This window comes from Streptopelia decaocto (genome assembly GCF_964273445.1).
Source record: "Streptopelia decaocto genome assembly, chromosome: 8".
NCBI lineage: Eukaryota > Metazoa > Chordata > Aves > Columbiformes > Columbidae > Streptopelia > Streptopelia decaocto.
In genome coordinates, this window is record NC_138662.1 from 18,455,848 (window position 1) to 18,473,612 (window position 17,765).

Here is a 17,765-nt window from a genome sequence, read left to right on the forward strand (position 1 = left end):
CAAAGGATACGACAGCCAATTCACCTAGAAAATTGCTGTAGAAAAACAAGTTTTACCTTATGTAACCTCCATTATGCCAAACAAGGAATCTTACTTAGGACCAGATCCTGCTCCCTTTGAAGTAAGTGGAGAACTTTTCATTTGCTTAATTGTGGAGGATCGGACCCAAAGGGAGTCTAGTTTGTCTCTGTAAACAGGATAAAGAAGCAAAAGAAACATCTGAGGCAACTTGTAAGAGTTTCCTGGCAATGTAGGCGCCAATAATTAACAAGTAAAAAAACCTGATGCTTTATACAAAAGCATTTTAATCCAAATTTGCTTTCCTCTGTCCATACTTACGTCTCATGCACTAGAAAGAGAATTGTGAAATGTCTGGCAAACAGAAAGGACTTTGGTCTAGATTCTGTGGTCTGTCCACGTGCACTTTCTGCTTTGCAAACTTCGTTCTGGATGCACCCCCGAACTCAGCTAAAATGTGTCATCAAAGCCAATCCTAAACCTGACAGCTCTTACTAACTCTGTAGGAGCTTAATAAAGAAACAATTTACTGCAGAGCAACACATAACTGTACATCCTGCAGCCACCAGACTTGGGGCAGGATTAGATCCCATTGCATCCAATGGTGGACAAAAAGTAGGTGTATTCAGGTAGCCAGGTCCTGGCATTTGTTTCCCTTATAAAGGCATATTAATGTCCTCCATTTCAAAGAAAATGCTTCTCTGTGGTTTCTGCAGCAAAATGCAATCTCAATAATTTCCCTCACTGACAAGTGAGGTACTTGTAAGAGTTTGAATAATATAGGTTGTGAAATTCAGAAAAGAGAATTTTGTCTTTAGCTGTCATAAGCAGCTGTGATATCTCTGTGTCTCTTTCTTTTGGTCCGAGGAAAGGAAACAGAAAACAAGAAAATATCACTGTCAATAGCAACAAACACCAAATTCAAGATAAGTTCCCTCAGAAGTTCTTGCCTGTTGTTTACAGCTCCCGTCTTCATTTCTCAAAGCTTTTTCTGCTGTCTGATATGATATTCTGAGTAGTTACTAAGGGAAGTGCAATCTAGATAAATTGTCTTGAGGTGGGTACATGGCTTATTGGAAAAAAAGCCACATGGAAAGACTAATTATTACTGTTTTCTGCCAAAACAATGGAAAGGACATTTCCATTGGGTCCTATAGAAGTCGACTTTGAAGCTTGCTCTACTCAGTTTTTTCACAAATTACTTTTGACCAGAGAGAACATGCAGGATTTCAGGCTGTGAAGAATGATGTGCTGTCTGGAGAGCGTTATTACAATTTGCAGTTGTCTTGTCTCCATCAGTTTCTATGACACTGTGACATTATTTCTCATAGAGCTGCATTTCTTATTGGCAGCCTCGGAGGAGAAGTCAGAATCTGAATGTGTTGTCGTGACTGAACTGACAGATCCATAGATAAATTGGTTGTTGACAAATCATCAATAGTCATAGATCATCTGGTCCCTCCAAAATGGTGTTGAAAAGTGTTCGTTCAAAAATGTCAAGAAATTGCCTTCAGTTTTCTCAATTTTTTAGCCTCCATATAGTATTAGTCTAGCAGTGATAGAACTATTACAAATGGAACAGATTTCTTTCAAGAGTAAAAAGAACGGACTTAAAAGTTAGCACAGTTATGTCTCTTCTAAGACCTCAGTGCAGAATGACCTCAGCTTTTGGGCCTATCCCATGGCAAACAACTACAGTTGTTTTCTGCATGGACTTGCTTTGTTTTGTTGACTACAGAAAATAAAGGCATTGTAGAAGGACTCAGAACTCTTAAGAGACTGAAACTCCTGTTACCTAAGCCTTTCTATAGAGGGCTGTATTTTTCCAGCATTTTATTTGGTTACTTGACAGCAGCCCAGTAAACATGAAGCTGTTTTGCTTTCATGCTGTGATATCACCCACACTAAAAACTGTGCGTCCTGAGACTTTCCCTGCCCATGGGTTTATTAAATACCAGATGTGGCCGGTGGAATGAATCAGCTTATTTCTGGACACGCAGCGTTTGTTTTTAACATCGCTTTTCCCCGTCCTGTTTGAGTCACCGTGTGTGTGAAAGTCGAGCAGAATGAGAATTAACTGTTCTCTGTGATCACTGGGCGAGTGGGGCCAAGAAGGAATCGCCTCCATTTGCAGCAGAGGTTATTCAGGCAGGCACTAAGGAACAGCTTTCCAGCTGTCAAAATGGGAACAACTGCTCAGGGTTGCTACTAAATCTACTTGTTCAGACATTTTCAATAACCAGTTGAACAAGCATTCACTAGTGAGTGGCTTATGTATGCTTGATCATACCTTAATGCAAGGACTTAGACCAGCTCACTTATGGTGTTTTCCAGCCAACATGTAGGATTCTAGGGGTAGTTTAAGCTCTGCAAGTCTCTTCTCGCTTCCTGCTGCATTTGAATCCCTGCTTAGGCAAAGCCTTGCTGGTATCTGTGCCTGTGCAAATGATGTGATGTATCCACCCTCCTGACTCCTGGGACATGAGTCACTCATGAAGTGCATTTCATCAAAACTATTTCACCTTCTGCCCCATGAAGTCATTGATGGCACAAAAAGATTTTATTCCCTTGTGACTAGTGAGAAAAAAGTCCAGTCATAGTTTACAGTGGTTATGCCAGTAATATACAAAATATTGTGTTTTCCTTTTCTGGTGGGCCGAGTGTTTATTCTTCTACCAGATGTATTCATTTAGCATGTTAGTCATCTATTTGTTTTCATTACGTCTATTTTTAACAGTTTGCAGTAGGGATGATGCACTCTTTAAACCGCTTTTTCTCCACACTGTTATGTATTGAGTCTATACTTGTAGTAAACAGAATCTGATAATATCACCTAGCGCCACAATACTGCAGCTGAGCCTTAGATTTATATCACAGGTGGGACTGATTCAGAAATGATTCTGCAAATATTGTGAAACTCATACAGTCCTAATTATCTTACAATATCTACCTCCGGACCTAGAAAAGTTGAAAGGAAGTCAGTGGATACACATTCCAGAAGAAAATAAACCAAAACGTCAAGTGTACTCTATATCTACAGGGTCAGAAATTAGATGAGGATGTGTTTCTTGAGTCTATTATGTCAGAGTGCACCAGGGACCAAAGTTCTAAGAGTTATTTTGGTTTTCAAAACCCATTACAGAGACAAATAGCCTTCTGGAACCAGTGGAGCCATTCACTAGTTTAAAGAGGCTGAAATTCTGTCTGTGATGTGTTTAGGAGTACCTGGACATTTGGTTAACATCATTTCCCTGTTACTGTTGTTACAGTTCTTCTATATAACACTTGCAGCTAAATCAAAAAGGAAACAGTGGTCATTCTCTCTTAATCACAACATCTGAATACACACAGAAACACAACTTGCATCTTCTGCACATCCAGGGCCAAACGCAGATAAAAGACTGAACAGGGTCTAGTCAGAGTACTAGAGAAGAATCTTCCTACAAGGTTTGGTTAAAAAAAGGTTTAAAAAAATACTCCAACTTATATCAAGCTGAATAGGTAAAAGGAGAGGGAGTGGAAATTATTTTCACATCGTGAAGACTGCTAGTGAAAGTAACAAAACCACAGAGGGCTGCAAACCTAAATGTAAAGGCTGAAACCCTAAGTATGACAGAACTGCTCATGTCTCACAAACTCAGAACATCTGAGATTGGAGATCTCATGCTGAAATTCTGTTCGGGCATTCTTTGCATCAAAGAGATTAGTTCAGTTCTATGCAGGTATAGAGGCAGGAGATTTCATTCACTGTATTTGGGGTTGGATCTCTGTTCCAGTTACAAAGCCACTTCATAATTTATAGATATTGTGAGGTCCAGGGTTTTTAGAAGTACCCATCTCTAGCCATGCAATTAATACACATGGAATGGCAGCAAGGCTTGTAAGAAATCTTTTCCCAGAGTCATTTAAGTTCCACTAATGTGGATTAACAGTGCATCCCTTTTTTAGATAGGCTTAGGAAGGGCTTGACAGGGTCATACACAAAATGTACTGTTAGGCTGAGAAAGCACAAGCAGGTAACAAGTCTAGTAAGCTGGTGAATGTCCAGAACTCACCGTGTTCTCTGTGACTCCTGTCCTGTTGGCAAGCTCACATTCCTCTGCATGCCCATTGCAAAAGCAGCTTCCCCGAATGATCAGGTCATAAATAGCATAGTGGGCAAATCTCTGAGGTTTCTCTACCAGTGCTGAGCCGTGGCATGGGCATTCCTGTCTTTTTAACAAAAGGAGACGGAGGTTGGTGAGTTTCAGGAGATCTTGAGCCTCAAGACTGTAGGGGTCTTCAATCTTGTTAGCTGGACTTAAGGCACGATAAATCACCTGAAAGACAGAAGATTCCCATGCAGGAATAGATGTAGGATAGCACATGCAGCAAACAACCCGCAGTGATGTTCAGGAAAAAGGTAATAGCTCCTATTTGAGAAACTCTTCCTAAGCAGTTTTGGAGCTGTGACTGATTCCAGAACATCACAGCTGAGTTAACACCAGCTGGTCAAGCCCCAGCAGGTGACCAGGTACTTGTTTTCATCCTGTCTCAGCTATGAGGTAGGAAGTGCCTTAGTTTAACCATTTCTCCCTGGAGTTACTGAGCCCAGTCACTTCTTGCAGTTCAGCCAATATGTGGTAACTTGTCAAGTGCTGGTTACTTCTTTGAGTTTCTGAGCCAAGTGACAACAGTGTCACTCAGAGAAATCCAAGGTTTATTGGCATAAATGCAGTATTAACGCCATCCAAATTTCTCAAAACATTTTAGAAACACGGCTTTGATATGACTTCTAGAGTCAGGTAAACTAAGGCACTAAAGGGACCTGTGAAAGAAGTAAAAACTGTGATCAGACTTTTGGCTTGGCCACTTGAACTATGGCTGGAAAACACAGCTTGGCTTAGGGTGAGTAAGCACTGGGAGAACCCTGTCCCCAAACAAAGCGAATCAATTTATTCATCAGGAGAAAAGTAGCTACACTGCAGTTTGCAGGACCGAAGGCACTTTGTGCCTCCTGACCACGGGTCATTACTTTTTTACCACGGCTTTTATGCTGTTTGATAGTTCTCCAGAGCAGCAGCAGTTTGGTTTTGAGTATCACAGTTCTAATTTGATGTTGAGCAGTGACTAAAGGGACACACGTTGTATTGCAGCTCATGCGGCGCTTTACCTTCTGTATCTCAGGGTGTGTTTGTTTCTGTTGCTTTTGGGGAGAGGGTGACAACAGAGGGCTGCACCACAGTCTGAGTTAGTGAACTAAAGAGCTGGCTGCATTAGTTCCCAGGCCTAGATGTCCTCTGTGGATATGTTAACTCCAATTTGAGAGCTATTTTCTCCTCTGGTTGAGTTTTTCTATGATAGCAGAGGGACCTGCCCTCGGGGTTCTTTAGCCCTGCTTTATAAGTGGTGACAGTGTCTGTCTGACTAACTCCGTTAGCGGAATGAAAGCTTTGTTCCCATAGGGATTCCCTCTTTCTCTCTCTCTCCATGTTTTTATTTTTCTTTCTTTCTAGGGACCAACCAATTTAAATACTTGCAGCTCATTAAATACTTTTGCTCCTTTTTCCTTGCAGGAGCCAGAAAAGAGCCTGGAAGATAATTCTATTGCATGTTGATGGCACATGCGGAGATGAACCCCCTTGAACTAACAGAATCAGCTGCCAGACTTCGCACTGAGCTACACCTGGCCGTGGTACATTTCCCACCTGGCCGCAACATTTTCTATTTGATTAGCTCTGTTCTTTTTTTTTCTTTTAATTCCCTTCTCTTATACTGTCAGCTACTTAGAAAGCTGCAGACAGCCCTGTTGGGTGAGATCAGAGGCGTCTGTATTTCCTTGTTTGACAGAGCTGTGGGCAGCCTGCCCAGGCTGTGCAATGCAGGTGCCTACATTCCCCTGACCAATGCAGCCATGATAAAATAGCCCAGGCCTTCCCACCCCAGTGTCTACATTCCCCCAGTCAATGGAACCATAAGCAAATGGCCCATTCTGTTTTGTCCAGGTGCCCAGCATTCCCCTTATTGACGGATTCACAGGATAAAGACCAAATCTCCTCTGTCCGGTTCCCCTAATCCAGGATGGTCTGGTCTTTTTAGTGGAAAACAGTTATGGGAACCCTGTCTCCTTCTTCCCAGTCTGCTGTGGATCACACAGAAGTCGAGTGGTTTCTCAGAGTCTTAAGCACCTGCTTGTGTACAGACACACACATCTTCTTCCCACATAGTCAATTAATCTAAGACCAAGGCAGTGAACTGGATGGAATTGTTCTGCAGAGCCTTCTAAGCTCAGAAAACTTAAAGCAGGGTTAAGAACTAAATACTAGGCTATTAATGGCTAAAAGTCCTTGTGAAACTGTTTTAAATTTGCATAAAGCAGAGGAACCAAGGGTAAAGTAGTCTGTTCAGTTTGCAGTTTTTACAAGCTCTATTCTCACACTTGTCTTTCTTGTCTATGATTCTCTAATATAGATGCTTAGTAAAAATGGTACCTCCTTTCAGGCTAGCTCTCCAGAGGATGCCTAACAGATCTCTGGCTTGAGAACATAAATGCTAGAAGTACTTTGCTCCAGGACGAGATATCTGACAAAAGGTAATCAGTTTGTTGTTACCTTCTGCAAGATCTGCGCTGGCCCTGCCAGTGACCTCCCTAGACAAGGGTGGGTAAGAGGTTTAACATCTCTGTGCCGCAGAGCACCCAGTTGTGAACCACTATGGATCTCCTCACAGGAGACAGAGAGAAGGGTGAATGAGGTGAAGAAGAAGAGTTTTTACTGGCCTGCTCTGAAATACATTACTAGATAATGGCCAAAGTGTTTCTTTGTACTCCATGTCTCTGGCATTACACTTCTGTTTGATGACGATAGTCTTGCATTGTGCTGCGTTCATTGTGAAGGAAATCTTGTGCATTGTATTGCCCTACTAGAAACCTATTTTGAATATGGTATGATAAGTTTAAAGAGATGGATTCACATTTTGGGATCTCCAGGCAATTATCCAGCCTCCCCATGTCTTAATTGACATCCAGAGTTCTTTAGGCAAAAGAACAGCTGTTGGGTGCTCGTCTCTCTGCATTGGGCTATTTGCTTTCATGAAGCTGTATTGGTTTTTTGTTTCTTTGCTTGACAGCTTGGAAGTAGATTGGATTCCCTGTGGGTTTATTGTTTTGCAAATATTTTCATTTCTGGCCTTGCATCTCTTGAGGGGAGCTGCTTTGGTATTTTCCATGTCCCCTTATAACTCTCAACACTGTGAGTAGAGATGTTAACAGCCTGGATGTCCCATAGCGATTGTGGCATCCTTTTAAGGAAAAACAGTATTCCATTCCAGTTGAAGTACAAGGGTTTGTTTGTATGATTAATTCATGACACATTTCTGTCTGGAATAAGCTCAGTGGTGAGACTTGATTCGTTTGTCCTCATGTCTCCCAAAGCAACACTGGTTAAGTGTTAAAGATCTGATTTGGGTGGCATAACACTAGCGACGTCTTTTGGGAGTAGCGTTTTTATGTTCTTCTTGGATTCAACAACCACTAAGGAATTAGCCTTCCTGAACATGCTAAAAATGAAAGATATTGAGGACTTCTTAAACAACCATATTTTGTATCATCAGAATCAAAGCAGATATGTTGGGCCAATGTAAGTAGGTTTAGATGAGATGCATTTTGCACAGAGGAAGCACAGTTTTATTTGGTTTCTAAATCAGGTTAGCAGCATTATTTCATAGACACATGAAAGTGGAAATGGAATTTTCTCCCGGAGGACGCATTCTCCTTGAAATACTGGTGGTTAAAACCCTTGAGCACAAGGATGAGTATAATGTAATCACCACCTCTTGGCTCATTTTTAATATTTGATTGCATCTTTCTTCTCACATTAAAGTACTGGTTGTTAGATCTTCCTTAACATATGTCTTGCACTGCTGTCAAGAGCAATATGTTACAATCCATAATTTAAAGTTATTAGTCTACTATGTGTATTGATTCAAATAATTGTAGAGTGGGATGAATTTTAAAACAGACCTGGTATCTCACCTTACATGTCCCTGCATTGTTTTCCCATAAATTAATAATTTACCTAAAAAGTCCCCTAAACTTTTTTCTGTCCTAAAACCAGATGATTATATTTAAATGCATGTATTTGGGTTTATGGTTCACTAAGAAAAAATGAATCCTGAATTAGGAGACAGATTGGTAATTTTATATGGTACAGGGAAGAATTCTATTTTTGCTGAATACCCTCAACTCCCACCCCATTCTGAAAAAGAGCTTCCCATCATGTTCACTGTAAAGCTGTTTCTCATCTGATTAAATCTCTGTCTGGTATCAAGCTCTGTGGAAGCTCTGTTCTTTCTTTATTATTTCTTTTGCTGTAACAGACTGCTCTGCAATCTCCCGGTCATTTCTCTACACATCAGTGTGCAGCGTTCATAAAAGTAACATGTGCACAGCCGCAGAGGAAAATCTAATGGTGATTAAGTCTGCTGAGGGCTGGACAACTTCAGGACACACTAAAATCTTTGCACTTCCATTGAATTGGGTGGACGTTGAGGGTATTCAGCACCTCTTTACTCTCAGCCCTTAGTGGGAATACATCCTAGGTCCTGAGTTTCCCTTATAATCAGGAGCTGCCACTGGAGCTGAATGCTGAGTGGGACATTCACGCTTATCTGCATATCTGCTATCAAGCGCATATTTGTCATTCTCATTTTCAAAAGTCAATCAGCTGCACCTCAAAAAAAGATGGTCGCTACCCTGTCCTCTCCTGACCTTTCTGAGAGCAAGGAATGCTGTGAGTGTGCAAAGCTGAAACGGGGAGCTGCTCTTAGGGGGCTGGTTTTGCCGTACACAACTTGGCACAGCTTCACAGGGGGGGATGTTTTATCACCAGTCAGGAGATCATCTTCATTCCGGAGACAGTGTCTCAGATTTTTGATTTCTTGCCATATGTTTTGCTTCTCCATTCTTGATGCAGATAATTCTGTTTTCTTAACCTGATCTTCCAGCCAGTATTAGTTAGAAAAGATGTGGACACAGCAAAGGTTCCCCCTTGCAAGCTCATAGCCTCAAGTCAAGAAACATGCGTCAGAAATGGAGGGCAGTGCCAATACGTGGCCTCCTGCAAAAGAACATCCTTGTGCAGAACAAGAATTTGATATTACAAGTCGTTCTTAAGCTTTGTTGATCATGCTGCACACAATCAGGTTAATGAGGTCAGAAATGTCTGTGTGCTTATACTGGGCCCATCAGAAGGAAGCTGCAATAAAAACTCACATCAATCCTAAAAACTCTTCATTAAAAATTTTTATGTGAGTTGATTTTGTTCCTAAAGGAATTGTAAACAATTGTCTCAGAATTTTTCCTATCCAGTGGCAAATATCCACTGATTTATTTGACGGAGCCCCTTGGCTGAAATGAATTCTTCCATCTTGTGGTGCAGTAGTCTGTACTAAGAAGTACTTTTCCCTGTTTTGAAATACTGATCGGAGCACACAGAAAGCTCAGCTGTTCTTAGCTGCTAGGAGGCCCATTCAGAGGATATTCGTGGAAAAGTGGTTTTTAGTCAAGATCCATTGCTTTTCTCTCCTGGAGAAGAAAACTTAAAAGCCAGTATAGAATGTGATAGTTTGTTAAAGAAATAATGGTGCATTTGATTTTTTAAAATTTCTCTGATCTGGGTAAATTCAGCTACTACCAAGAGAGTGGCATCTTGAATTCATTCTGTGTTTTCCAAACCAGAAATGGTCAATGTCCCTTCAGATTGTATTTGCTTTGAGGTCATTCCAGTAATCCAGGCAGTGTGGCATTAATATTAATGTTTAGGCATTGCTGCCAATATGATGACAGGGAAAGACTGTACTTTCATAAGAGATCATCCATTTCTTATACGTGGAGTCGCTTATATCTCTAGGTCTTGGCTGAAATCTTATACATGAACAGACTTGGCTAACAGTATCATCTCTCCTTGACAGTTATGTGTGGACAACTATAGAGCAAACAGTGAAGTGTCATTTTGCCTGGGGTTTGAAAATTACAACAATGAATCTGTAATGTGCATAGCACTTAAATTTTTTTTAACAGTTGAGACTTGAAAAAAAAAGTCGTGGCTGCAACTCCACCAAGGTTTTATAAAACAGAGTGAGAAGAAAAATTAATTTGCCTTGTACATTCAGGAAATGTAGAAGCAACTCTTGAAAAAACTCTGCTGTGTCTTTCTGGCTGGTTTGTAAGGTTCCAAATGCCCTGGAATGGCTCATTGCAAACCAGGTCAGAGTAGGACACTTGGTGCCCTCCTGAAATTCACTTGCCAGGGATGGAAATGCTGGACTGGTCTCATGTCAGTTCAAATTCCCTTCAGAGACAAATCCTTGAGCCCCTTAATTCTTCCTCCAGGGACGCAGGGCCTGGCAGCGCTATCTGCTTGTTTACACTGCTGGTGTTAACTGCTTCCTCTCAACTTGCCTCTGCATTTTATCTCCTCTACAGTTCAAGTTAAACGAAATGCTGAACAGACAGCCCTAGTCATAACATTTGGGCACTTAGGTTCACTAGTGACTAATCCCTCCTGGAATCCTTTCCGGCTGGAAGTCGGAACAACCCGAGCATCGTGCAACTTCAATAGGCTGGTCCTGATGACCGTTGGACAATTCGCTGCAGTGCAAGACCCTGCCCTTGCATCTTAGCTGCTGGGAGTTCAACCTTGGGATGGGCTGAGCATGTTTCTTTCCAGTGACCCCACTGCCATACGAGATCAGACCTTTAAGAAGGCACTGAAGCCTCAGTGGTGACCTCTTGAATTATTGATGTTGCCACTTAACGAGGTGGGGGGGGGGATCCTCTTGTGTTTATGAAAAGGTTTGGCATGAATACAGTTAAAGAAAAGCCTGAGAAAAGACAGGAAAAAATGCAGGTCCTTGGAACAAGATCCCATGCATTCCACACACAGCCCTGTCCCTGGCCTCGTTGGGTGTCTGTGCGAGTGGTCGCATGAGTGTTGCTCAGGGAGTCCCTATAGCTGGAGAAAGGCTGCAGAGATCTTCAGTGCTGGTGCAGAGGAAAAGGCCACCCATAGGGCCGGCCCTGGCTGAACAACCTGGTGGCTTTTGAAGAAGACAGAACCGCATCCCATCACAACATGTCTTGATGCACAGAGTGTGTTTAGAAGAGTGATTAAAAGTCTTTCAGCTACAAAGCGAGTCCACTCATCTTTGACAAAAGGCACTGCTGGGGACTTCTGTCCCTAAAGAGGTCACCACAGGATACAAAACGGAGAATGAACAGGTCTTCTGCACTAGGCACACTTAACATGTTGCCATAGAAACCAGTTACTTAATTCAGGCATACACAATTCTTCCAGCCCCCAGTGAATTCCAGTAATGGGTTTATTATATCACACTTCATTGGTGTCATCTGTCACACAGACACTCACAGAAATGAACCAGCCTTTGATTCAAAACTCCCTTCCACTCACTAGACCCAATAGGGGAAGGGTCTCCTCTTGGGTCTGGTGGTTATAAGTAGGTCGGTGTTCTGCTCTACTTTGCATGCTAATGTCTTCCTTTCATGCAAACATCATCTTCGATGGAGGAGAACATTTGTTTTCATTTCCTGATATTCCAGTTTATTAAAATGTACTCTTAATCTCTCAGATCCTTTAGTGCACGTGCTGTCAGGATGCAGGTTGGAATATTTCGGTCCCTGTTTCCCCCATGTGATGTTTGAACTGTAAGTCACACTAACATCTGATGCAACATTGTGGTAATTTCTTGTTTTGTTTGGCCCCCAGTTTTGATTCACATTAGCTGAGCTGAAGGTTCACTTTAGGCTCCATGACTATAGAGAACAGTGTTCTGTAAATCAGAAAAACATCTTGGTTTATAGATACATATTACTGCAGCTCTACCACCTTCTTCTTTCACACCTACATTCTCAGTTCTGGCAGCCAGTTGACCTGAAATCTTGTTTCATGATGTGTCCCACATGGGTTTTAAACCTAAGTGTTCTTGGTAATCCATCTCCTTGTCTGGTTTCTTTTGTGCCCTGTTAAAAAAGAATTTGTGTCTTTTCTCAATGTGAATAAGACAGTGCCCAAGAAAAACTTCAGTATCATGCAGTGGAAATAACTTCAGTCCCCAAGCAGAGAAAACTGGGATTTATTTGAGAGCATTGGTTAGCATTTGAGTTGGAAACAGTTTTGATCATTTCAGAAATGTTGTCAGCTTGTGATGTGAGCTCCTCAGCCATCCAAGACTATGCCGGTGTCAGTAATTGGGTTGGTCATAGTGCAGGTGAAAAAGAAGCAGAGAACACTGCAGAAAGGAGCAGTGGGGATTCAATCAGCTTCTTTCCAAGTTAGTCGTGAGTCAGTGCTTGAGGGGATGCCCTGGTGACATTTGTGACATCTTTACTATAAGGTTGTAAAACTGCAGTTCTGAGATGCATGGGCAAAGCTCCTGCAAGACTTGTAATAAGAGTAGCAGTGTCACTGTGGCAAATGTAATCAGGTATCACTTTAAATAACTATGCTCTGCCTTCTTTTATTTTCATTCACAAAAGAATCCGCTGTGTCATATTGCTGACCTGAAAAGCCTGATGCTTTTGCGCCCTTGCCGTAGTGGCATTTCGTGGACTGGTTAAGAGGTCTCTGTAAAGTCTGTCCAGAACTTCAGAATCCTTTTGGGTTAACGTGCTATGAAACAGTATTTGCCTTGTTCTCTGTTATGTTGCCGTAGAGATTCCTGGGTGCTGCTTCAAAGCTTCAGCTCTCTGTCCCATGGAAGAAGTGACCTCTGTACATATTCAGTGCATGCAACAGTTTATGAAAGTATTTGGGATCTGCAAGGGTACTACTACTATTGTTTTCTAACATATACTGCTACAGCATAGATTGATTGAGCATACACTTATTCCTTTCAGTGTAGTTGCTGCCCAAGTTGACAGAATCATTTTGACACTTGTAATCACAAAGGCTTGTGTTGGATGAATGTTTCATTATTTGATTTTTCTGCCATCCGCTTCTCAGATTTGTTGTAGCAGCAACACATGGTCTTAATGATATTCCCCAAGGTTAAGTAAGCACAAAAGCCAACATAGCGCAGGGCAACGGGGGATAGTGTACTAGAGAAGGAAGAGTTGTTTTGCATTCAAGGCCAAAGCATTTGCTTCAGACCCTGTATTCTGTTCCTTACTCAAGCAGAATTGTCCTGTTTTCCCATGAAACACTTCACCTTTCTGTGCTGCTCTTTCCCCATCTGTGAAATGGCAACAAGACCATTTTATGTGTGCTGAAGATCATTAAATAGACCTTGCAAAGTACTTCCAGATTTCTGATTGGAAGGCACACGAGTGGAAAATTGTATTAGTTGCCTAGATTCTGTATTGACATGGCAAATTGTGATCTCTCTACAGAAGAAATTTGAATGTATTTGGCTTAAATGTATCGTAACTAAGCAGCAGAATTACTACTCCAGAAACAAGCCAGTTTAGTAGTCAAATGATCTGCTCCTAATTTCTAATATGCACAGATGTTTCCCAGCCTGTTGCACAAAGATGAACTCAGTCTCTCCTTTCTGCTGTCTCCCTGTCTCAGGTATAGTACACTAGTTTCTTTCTTCTCAAGCGCAATTTGAAATGCGCTGCTGAAACCACTGTGGTTTTGAAGCATATCTGGACCATTCACTTCACACCTGAGCTTAATTTGCAGCAAAGTGTTCCTGCCAAACCTGCATGATCACTTCCAGACAGGGGAACCAGGAGGAGTGTGACTTCTCTAAGAGAGAAGGAAGTGAAAGGCCTCCAGCCTCTGTCGTGACTACAAGAATGTCTTATATTCTCCCTTTGTGTCTTTGCATCTCCTCTATAGAATGATACCAGTTATATTTACCATCTTTCCTATCTAATCTGTTTCAAGATTGATGAGTGAAAAGTGTTATAACTAAACTAAGCATCTGCTTACTAAGCAGTCAGTGTTCTTGTCAGAGGAATTTATTAGAAAATTGTACATTTATTTTAAAAGAAAGCCTCCTGCCTATGTTTAGTAGCACATCAGAATACTCATACCAAGGAAGGGCCTTTTCTCACTGTTGAATAATGAAAGTTGGCTGCTCACTTCCACTACCTGCTTCTAGATGGTTTCATTTCTGGACTTTATGGCTTGATACAATCAGAGAGGTCACCCCCAGCGAGACAGTTACATTAAACTTAGGGGAAAGATTTATTTAAAAGTCATCCAAGCATCTAGGGCTTTTTATATGGAGGCAAAAAATAAAGAACATGCAGTTCACATCATCCTAAAATAGGAAAACAGTTTGGATAGATAAGACTCTACAAATGTATATTTCCTTACACCTATGTTGGTGTAATTCTAGTTCAGTTATTGGCATCTGCAATGTAAAATTAGGCAAAGTTAATTCTGTCCTGTGCAACTCTCATGAGAAGAAATTTGTTAAAGCATTTCCATTCATTTTCATTGATATATAATTTCTCTTCTTCTTCCCCTTTCTGTTTTTAACACAAAGCCTTTGCAAATGGGCTACCTTGGTTAATTTATACGCGCAGTATCTCTTTGAGCGCATACTCTCTGATTTTCAGACAGTCTTCAGCTGTTTGACGTCAAACTTAAGTCCAAACCTCAGTTATCGCTTACCTCTCCTCTGGTGCAGGGCACCGCATCTGAATACCTGGACGTGCACATGGAGCCCTCCTCAACGAGATCATCCTGGAGTCCAAAAGTCGCTGTGCAGTTGACAGCGAAATACTTGTAGGGCCTCCAAGTCTGCCCATAGTCCTGGGACCTTTCCAACACCATCGCAGCTGGGCGAGGTGACTTGAACACAGCGATGACGTGGGTCAGGTAGAATTCTGTTTCAAAGTCTAGCCTGATCTCTTCCCTGTGCACCCCTTGGGCAGACTGCCACCAGGAGACGGGGTTTACAAAGAAATCGTCTGTCATGTCGGCAGGGAGATGGGAGTTATCGGGCTGGTTGGCGTTGCATTTGGTGCAGCGAGGCTGCCCACAGCCATGGGAGAGCTGATGGAGGAGGTTCTGGTCGGGGTAGGAGCAGTAGAGTTCTGTGCTGTTCTGACCACACGTGGTGAGAGTCACTGGCGTCCTCCCAGTTGCAAGGTTTCCCACCGGAGGGTTGCAAGAACGGCCATTACAGCGGAAGGCTCGAGGCCTCGTGGGATCTGAAAGACAGGAAAAGAAACACAACAGAGTAGAATTTCTTCAGTAGTTTTCAGACTGTAACACAGGTGACCATGCAGATGTTTGGAGTCCTCATCTGGGGACTGACATCCAAGAGGATTCCTTCTAAGGAGAGCTACTTCATCTTTCCACACAAAGTTTGGAGGAGTTGCTTAATAAATCTAGTCCTTGGTTTTGGTGCCTAACTAAGAAACTGAAGTCTTTAGAAAACTCATGCTTATGGCGCTTAACTTTGATTTTGGTTGACAATGCCGTCGCATCGATCTGTTGAATTTTATGTTTAACCACAGAAATCTTGTGTTTTCTTACTTTCACTCTAGTAAAGCTCTGTATCTGATGACCGAATCTATTCAATACATTTATTTTCATTGTCATCAGAAAGCAAAGTCAGACTGTACTGTAGATACAATAAGATATTATTTGTGCCCAGCAAATTACAAACACTAATTACATATACAAACACACAAAAAAAAGCATGTATTTCTGTAGTTATGTGTTACTCGCATAATTCTGAGGGGCGTTGAGTTTCTACTGCTCCTATTGAGATCAGCTGGAGTTGTTAATACTTAGCAGAGCTGAAAATCTATCTCTCTTCTGGTTAAATACCTTGACATGGAGGTAGGTGACTATATTCTGTTTTTCCAAGTGTGCAAATACTGGCAAATTTTTGGTATCTTCAATGTATATATCTACTTAGTTCTAAATTAAGGAAAGGTAGGGATAACTACAAATTCTTAATATTGTTTGGAAATCAGTAGTGTCTTGTGACACTGGAATTACAGTTCATTCCAAAACCTTACTACCATACTGGGTAGAACTGCTTTTGTAATGGCATGCAATTTAACAGTCCAGAAGGAGTTAAAAACTGACCTTGCAAGGTCATAAATCTAATCCAAAAGGTCACAAGTCAGATGACTGGATGTAAGTCCTGCAGGAAATGACCCTTCCAATGAAACGTAGGATGACCGTAAACCCTGGGTAATCGAGGAGCAGTTCAAAGGTCAGCTGTTAGTTCAACATTCTAGGTCAAATTTTAAAATTCCTACTTGGTTTATACTCAGCCTTTCCTCAGGCAAAATCAGTTTTAAGATCAAGTTATGTCAGTGAAAAGTCTCTCTAATTCAGCCCTATAAAAATACTCAAATCGTAATTAATTAATAGTCAAATGAAACTGATGTCCCTCTTTCCAAAAGGAATGTTTAAGGTGAACAAATGTGTCTAGCAGGTACGGTTTTGCTTCTGTCCTTAGTTCTTCAGTGATATTTCGACACAGGCTAGAAAAGAAAGGTCAGAGATGGACATTGTTTTGGAAAACACCTCATGCATTTTGCTTCCCAGGATTAGGACACAAAAAGAAGTTGGTTTGTGTCCGCTGAATCCCATTGACCAATGGCGCGCGCCATTTTAGCTTACGTACAGTATCGGGTAGTCTTAAGCTTCAGATATCAAGGGAGCAGATCATCCAAAAATGCTCTTGACTACTCTTAGAAACAGGTGGAAGCCACCGTCAAAGGAACTTGGACTGGATTTGTGTTTGCCTTACAGCCAATGTAAGCAGCAGCCTCAGGGAAGGAGGGGGTGTAGGAGACACAGGTTTCCTCCTGGTGACAGTTGTTTTCCACCAGTGGCTGGAGTGGGCCGGCCAAGATTTATTTTTAGTATCCCAGTGAAGTTCTAGGAGACTGACAGAGCTTAGAGGGTCATAGTGCCTGGATTACATGTGCACCTAATACACCTCGGATCAAAGGAATGAAAGCTGCCCCTCCTCGGTCCTACCACCACTCCCCGTGCCAGCACAGAGATGGATTTTCATGAGAGGAGGAGTTGCAGAAGTCAGCTGGAGAAGGGAGAGAAGATGGAGATATTTGGCTCTATCAGTTCCGTTCTTTGCTCCCAAACTACAACTGAGCGGGTGACTTGTGGCGCTACTGGAGATCCTCCACCAAATCCTCACACCATCCTGACTGCTTGATGACCATTTCAATGCCTTTTCTTTCTGATTATGAACTTCTTATTCCATCTCAGCCTCGTACAGTTACAGGGGAACAGCAGGAGCTTCAGAGATGCTATCTGGGAAGTTCCTTGCAATTTCTCTGAGTCTTTTTGTCCTGAGAAAGGACTCGAGTTTCCACACAAGTTGTATAGAGCTTCCTCCTTTTTGCAGAGCATCTGAAATTCCAAATTTTTGTCTGCTCTGGAGGGTGAATTTCACTGAGTCATGCAGAATTCTTGAAATAAAGATAAATCTATCCTTGCAGGTCAGCAAAAATAGAATGAGCTGCAACTGCATGCATCGAGAATGTCTTTGCAAGTGGCATGTCGGTTCATGTTCATGTCCAAGCCATTTGGTAAAAATTACAAGAAAGCACAGCAATTTCTGTGTTTAAAGGAGATTGGATATGAACTGATTTTGCTCAGTGCTGCAGAAAGGCCTCATCTTTGTCTCCAGAGAATTTAAGTGGGACTGGTCTTGCAGCTGAGCTTTGTAGAAGCATTAGCTCTGATTAAGAGTCAGGTTACTTAGTTTTCATTAGGAATGGGTCCACGTTACAAATGCTATTGGAT

At 41.8% G+C, this 17,765-nt stretch overlaps 1 protein-coding gene across 1 annotated transcript in view; it reads right to left on the reverse strand.

Annotated features, from left to right (window-relative positions):
- LOC309443402 (netrin-4-like) overlaps nucleotides 1–17,765 on the reverse strand; it is a 46,543-nt gene that overhangs the window by 23,222 nt on the left and 5,556 nt on the right. Inside the window, exons 2-3 of the mRNA XM_082060320.1 lie at nucleotides 14,640–15,181; nucleotides 4,074–4,337 (exon numbers count right to left, since the gene is read on the reverse strand). Coding sequence (XP_081916446.1) covers nucleotides 4,074–4,337; nucleotides 14,640–15,181 — 806 coding nt within the window. The remainder of the gene's footprint in view (nucleotides 1–4,073; nucleotides 4,338–14,639; nucleotides 15,182–17,765) is intronic.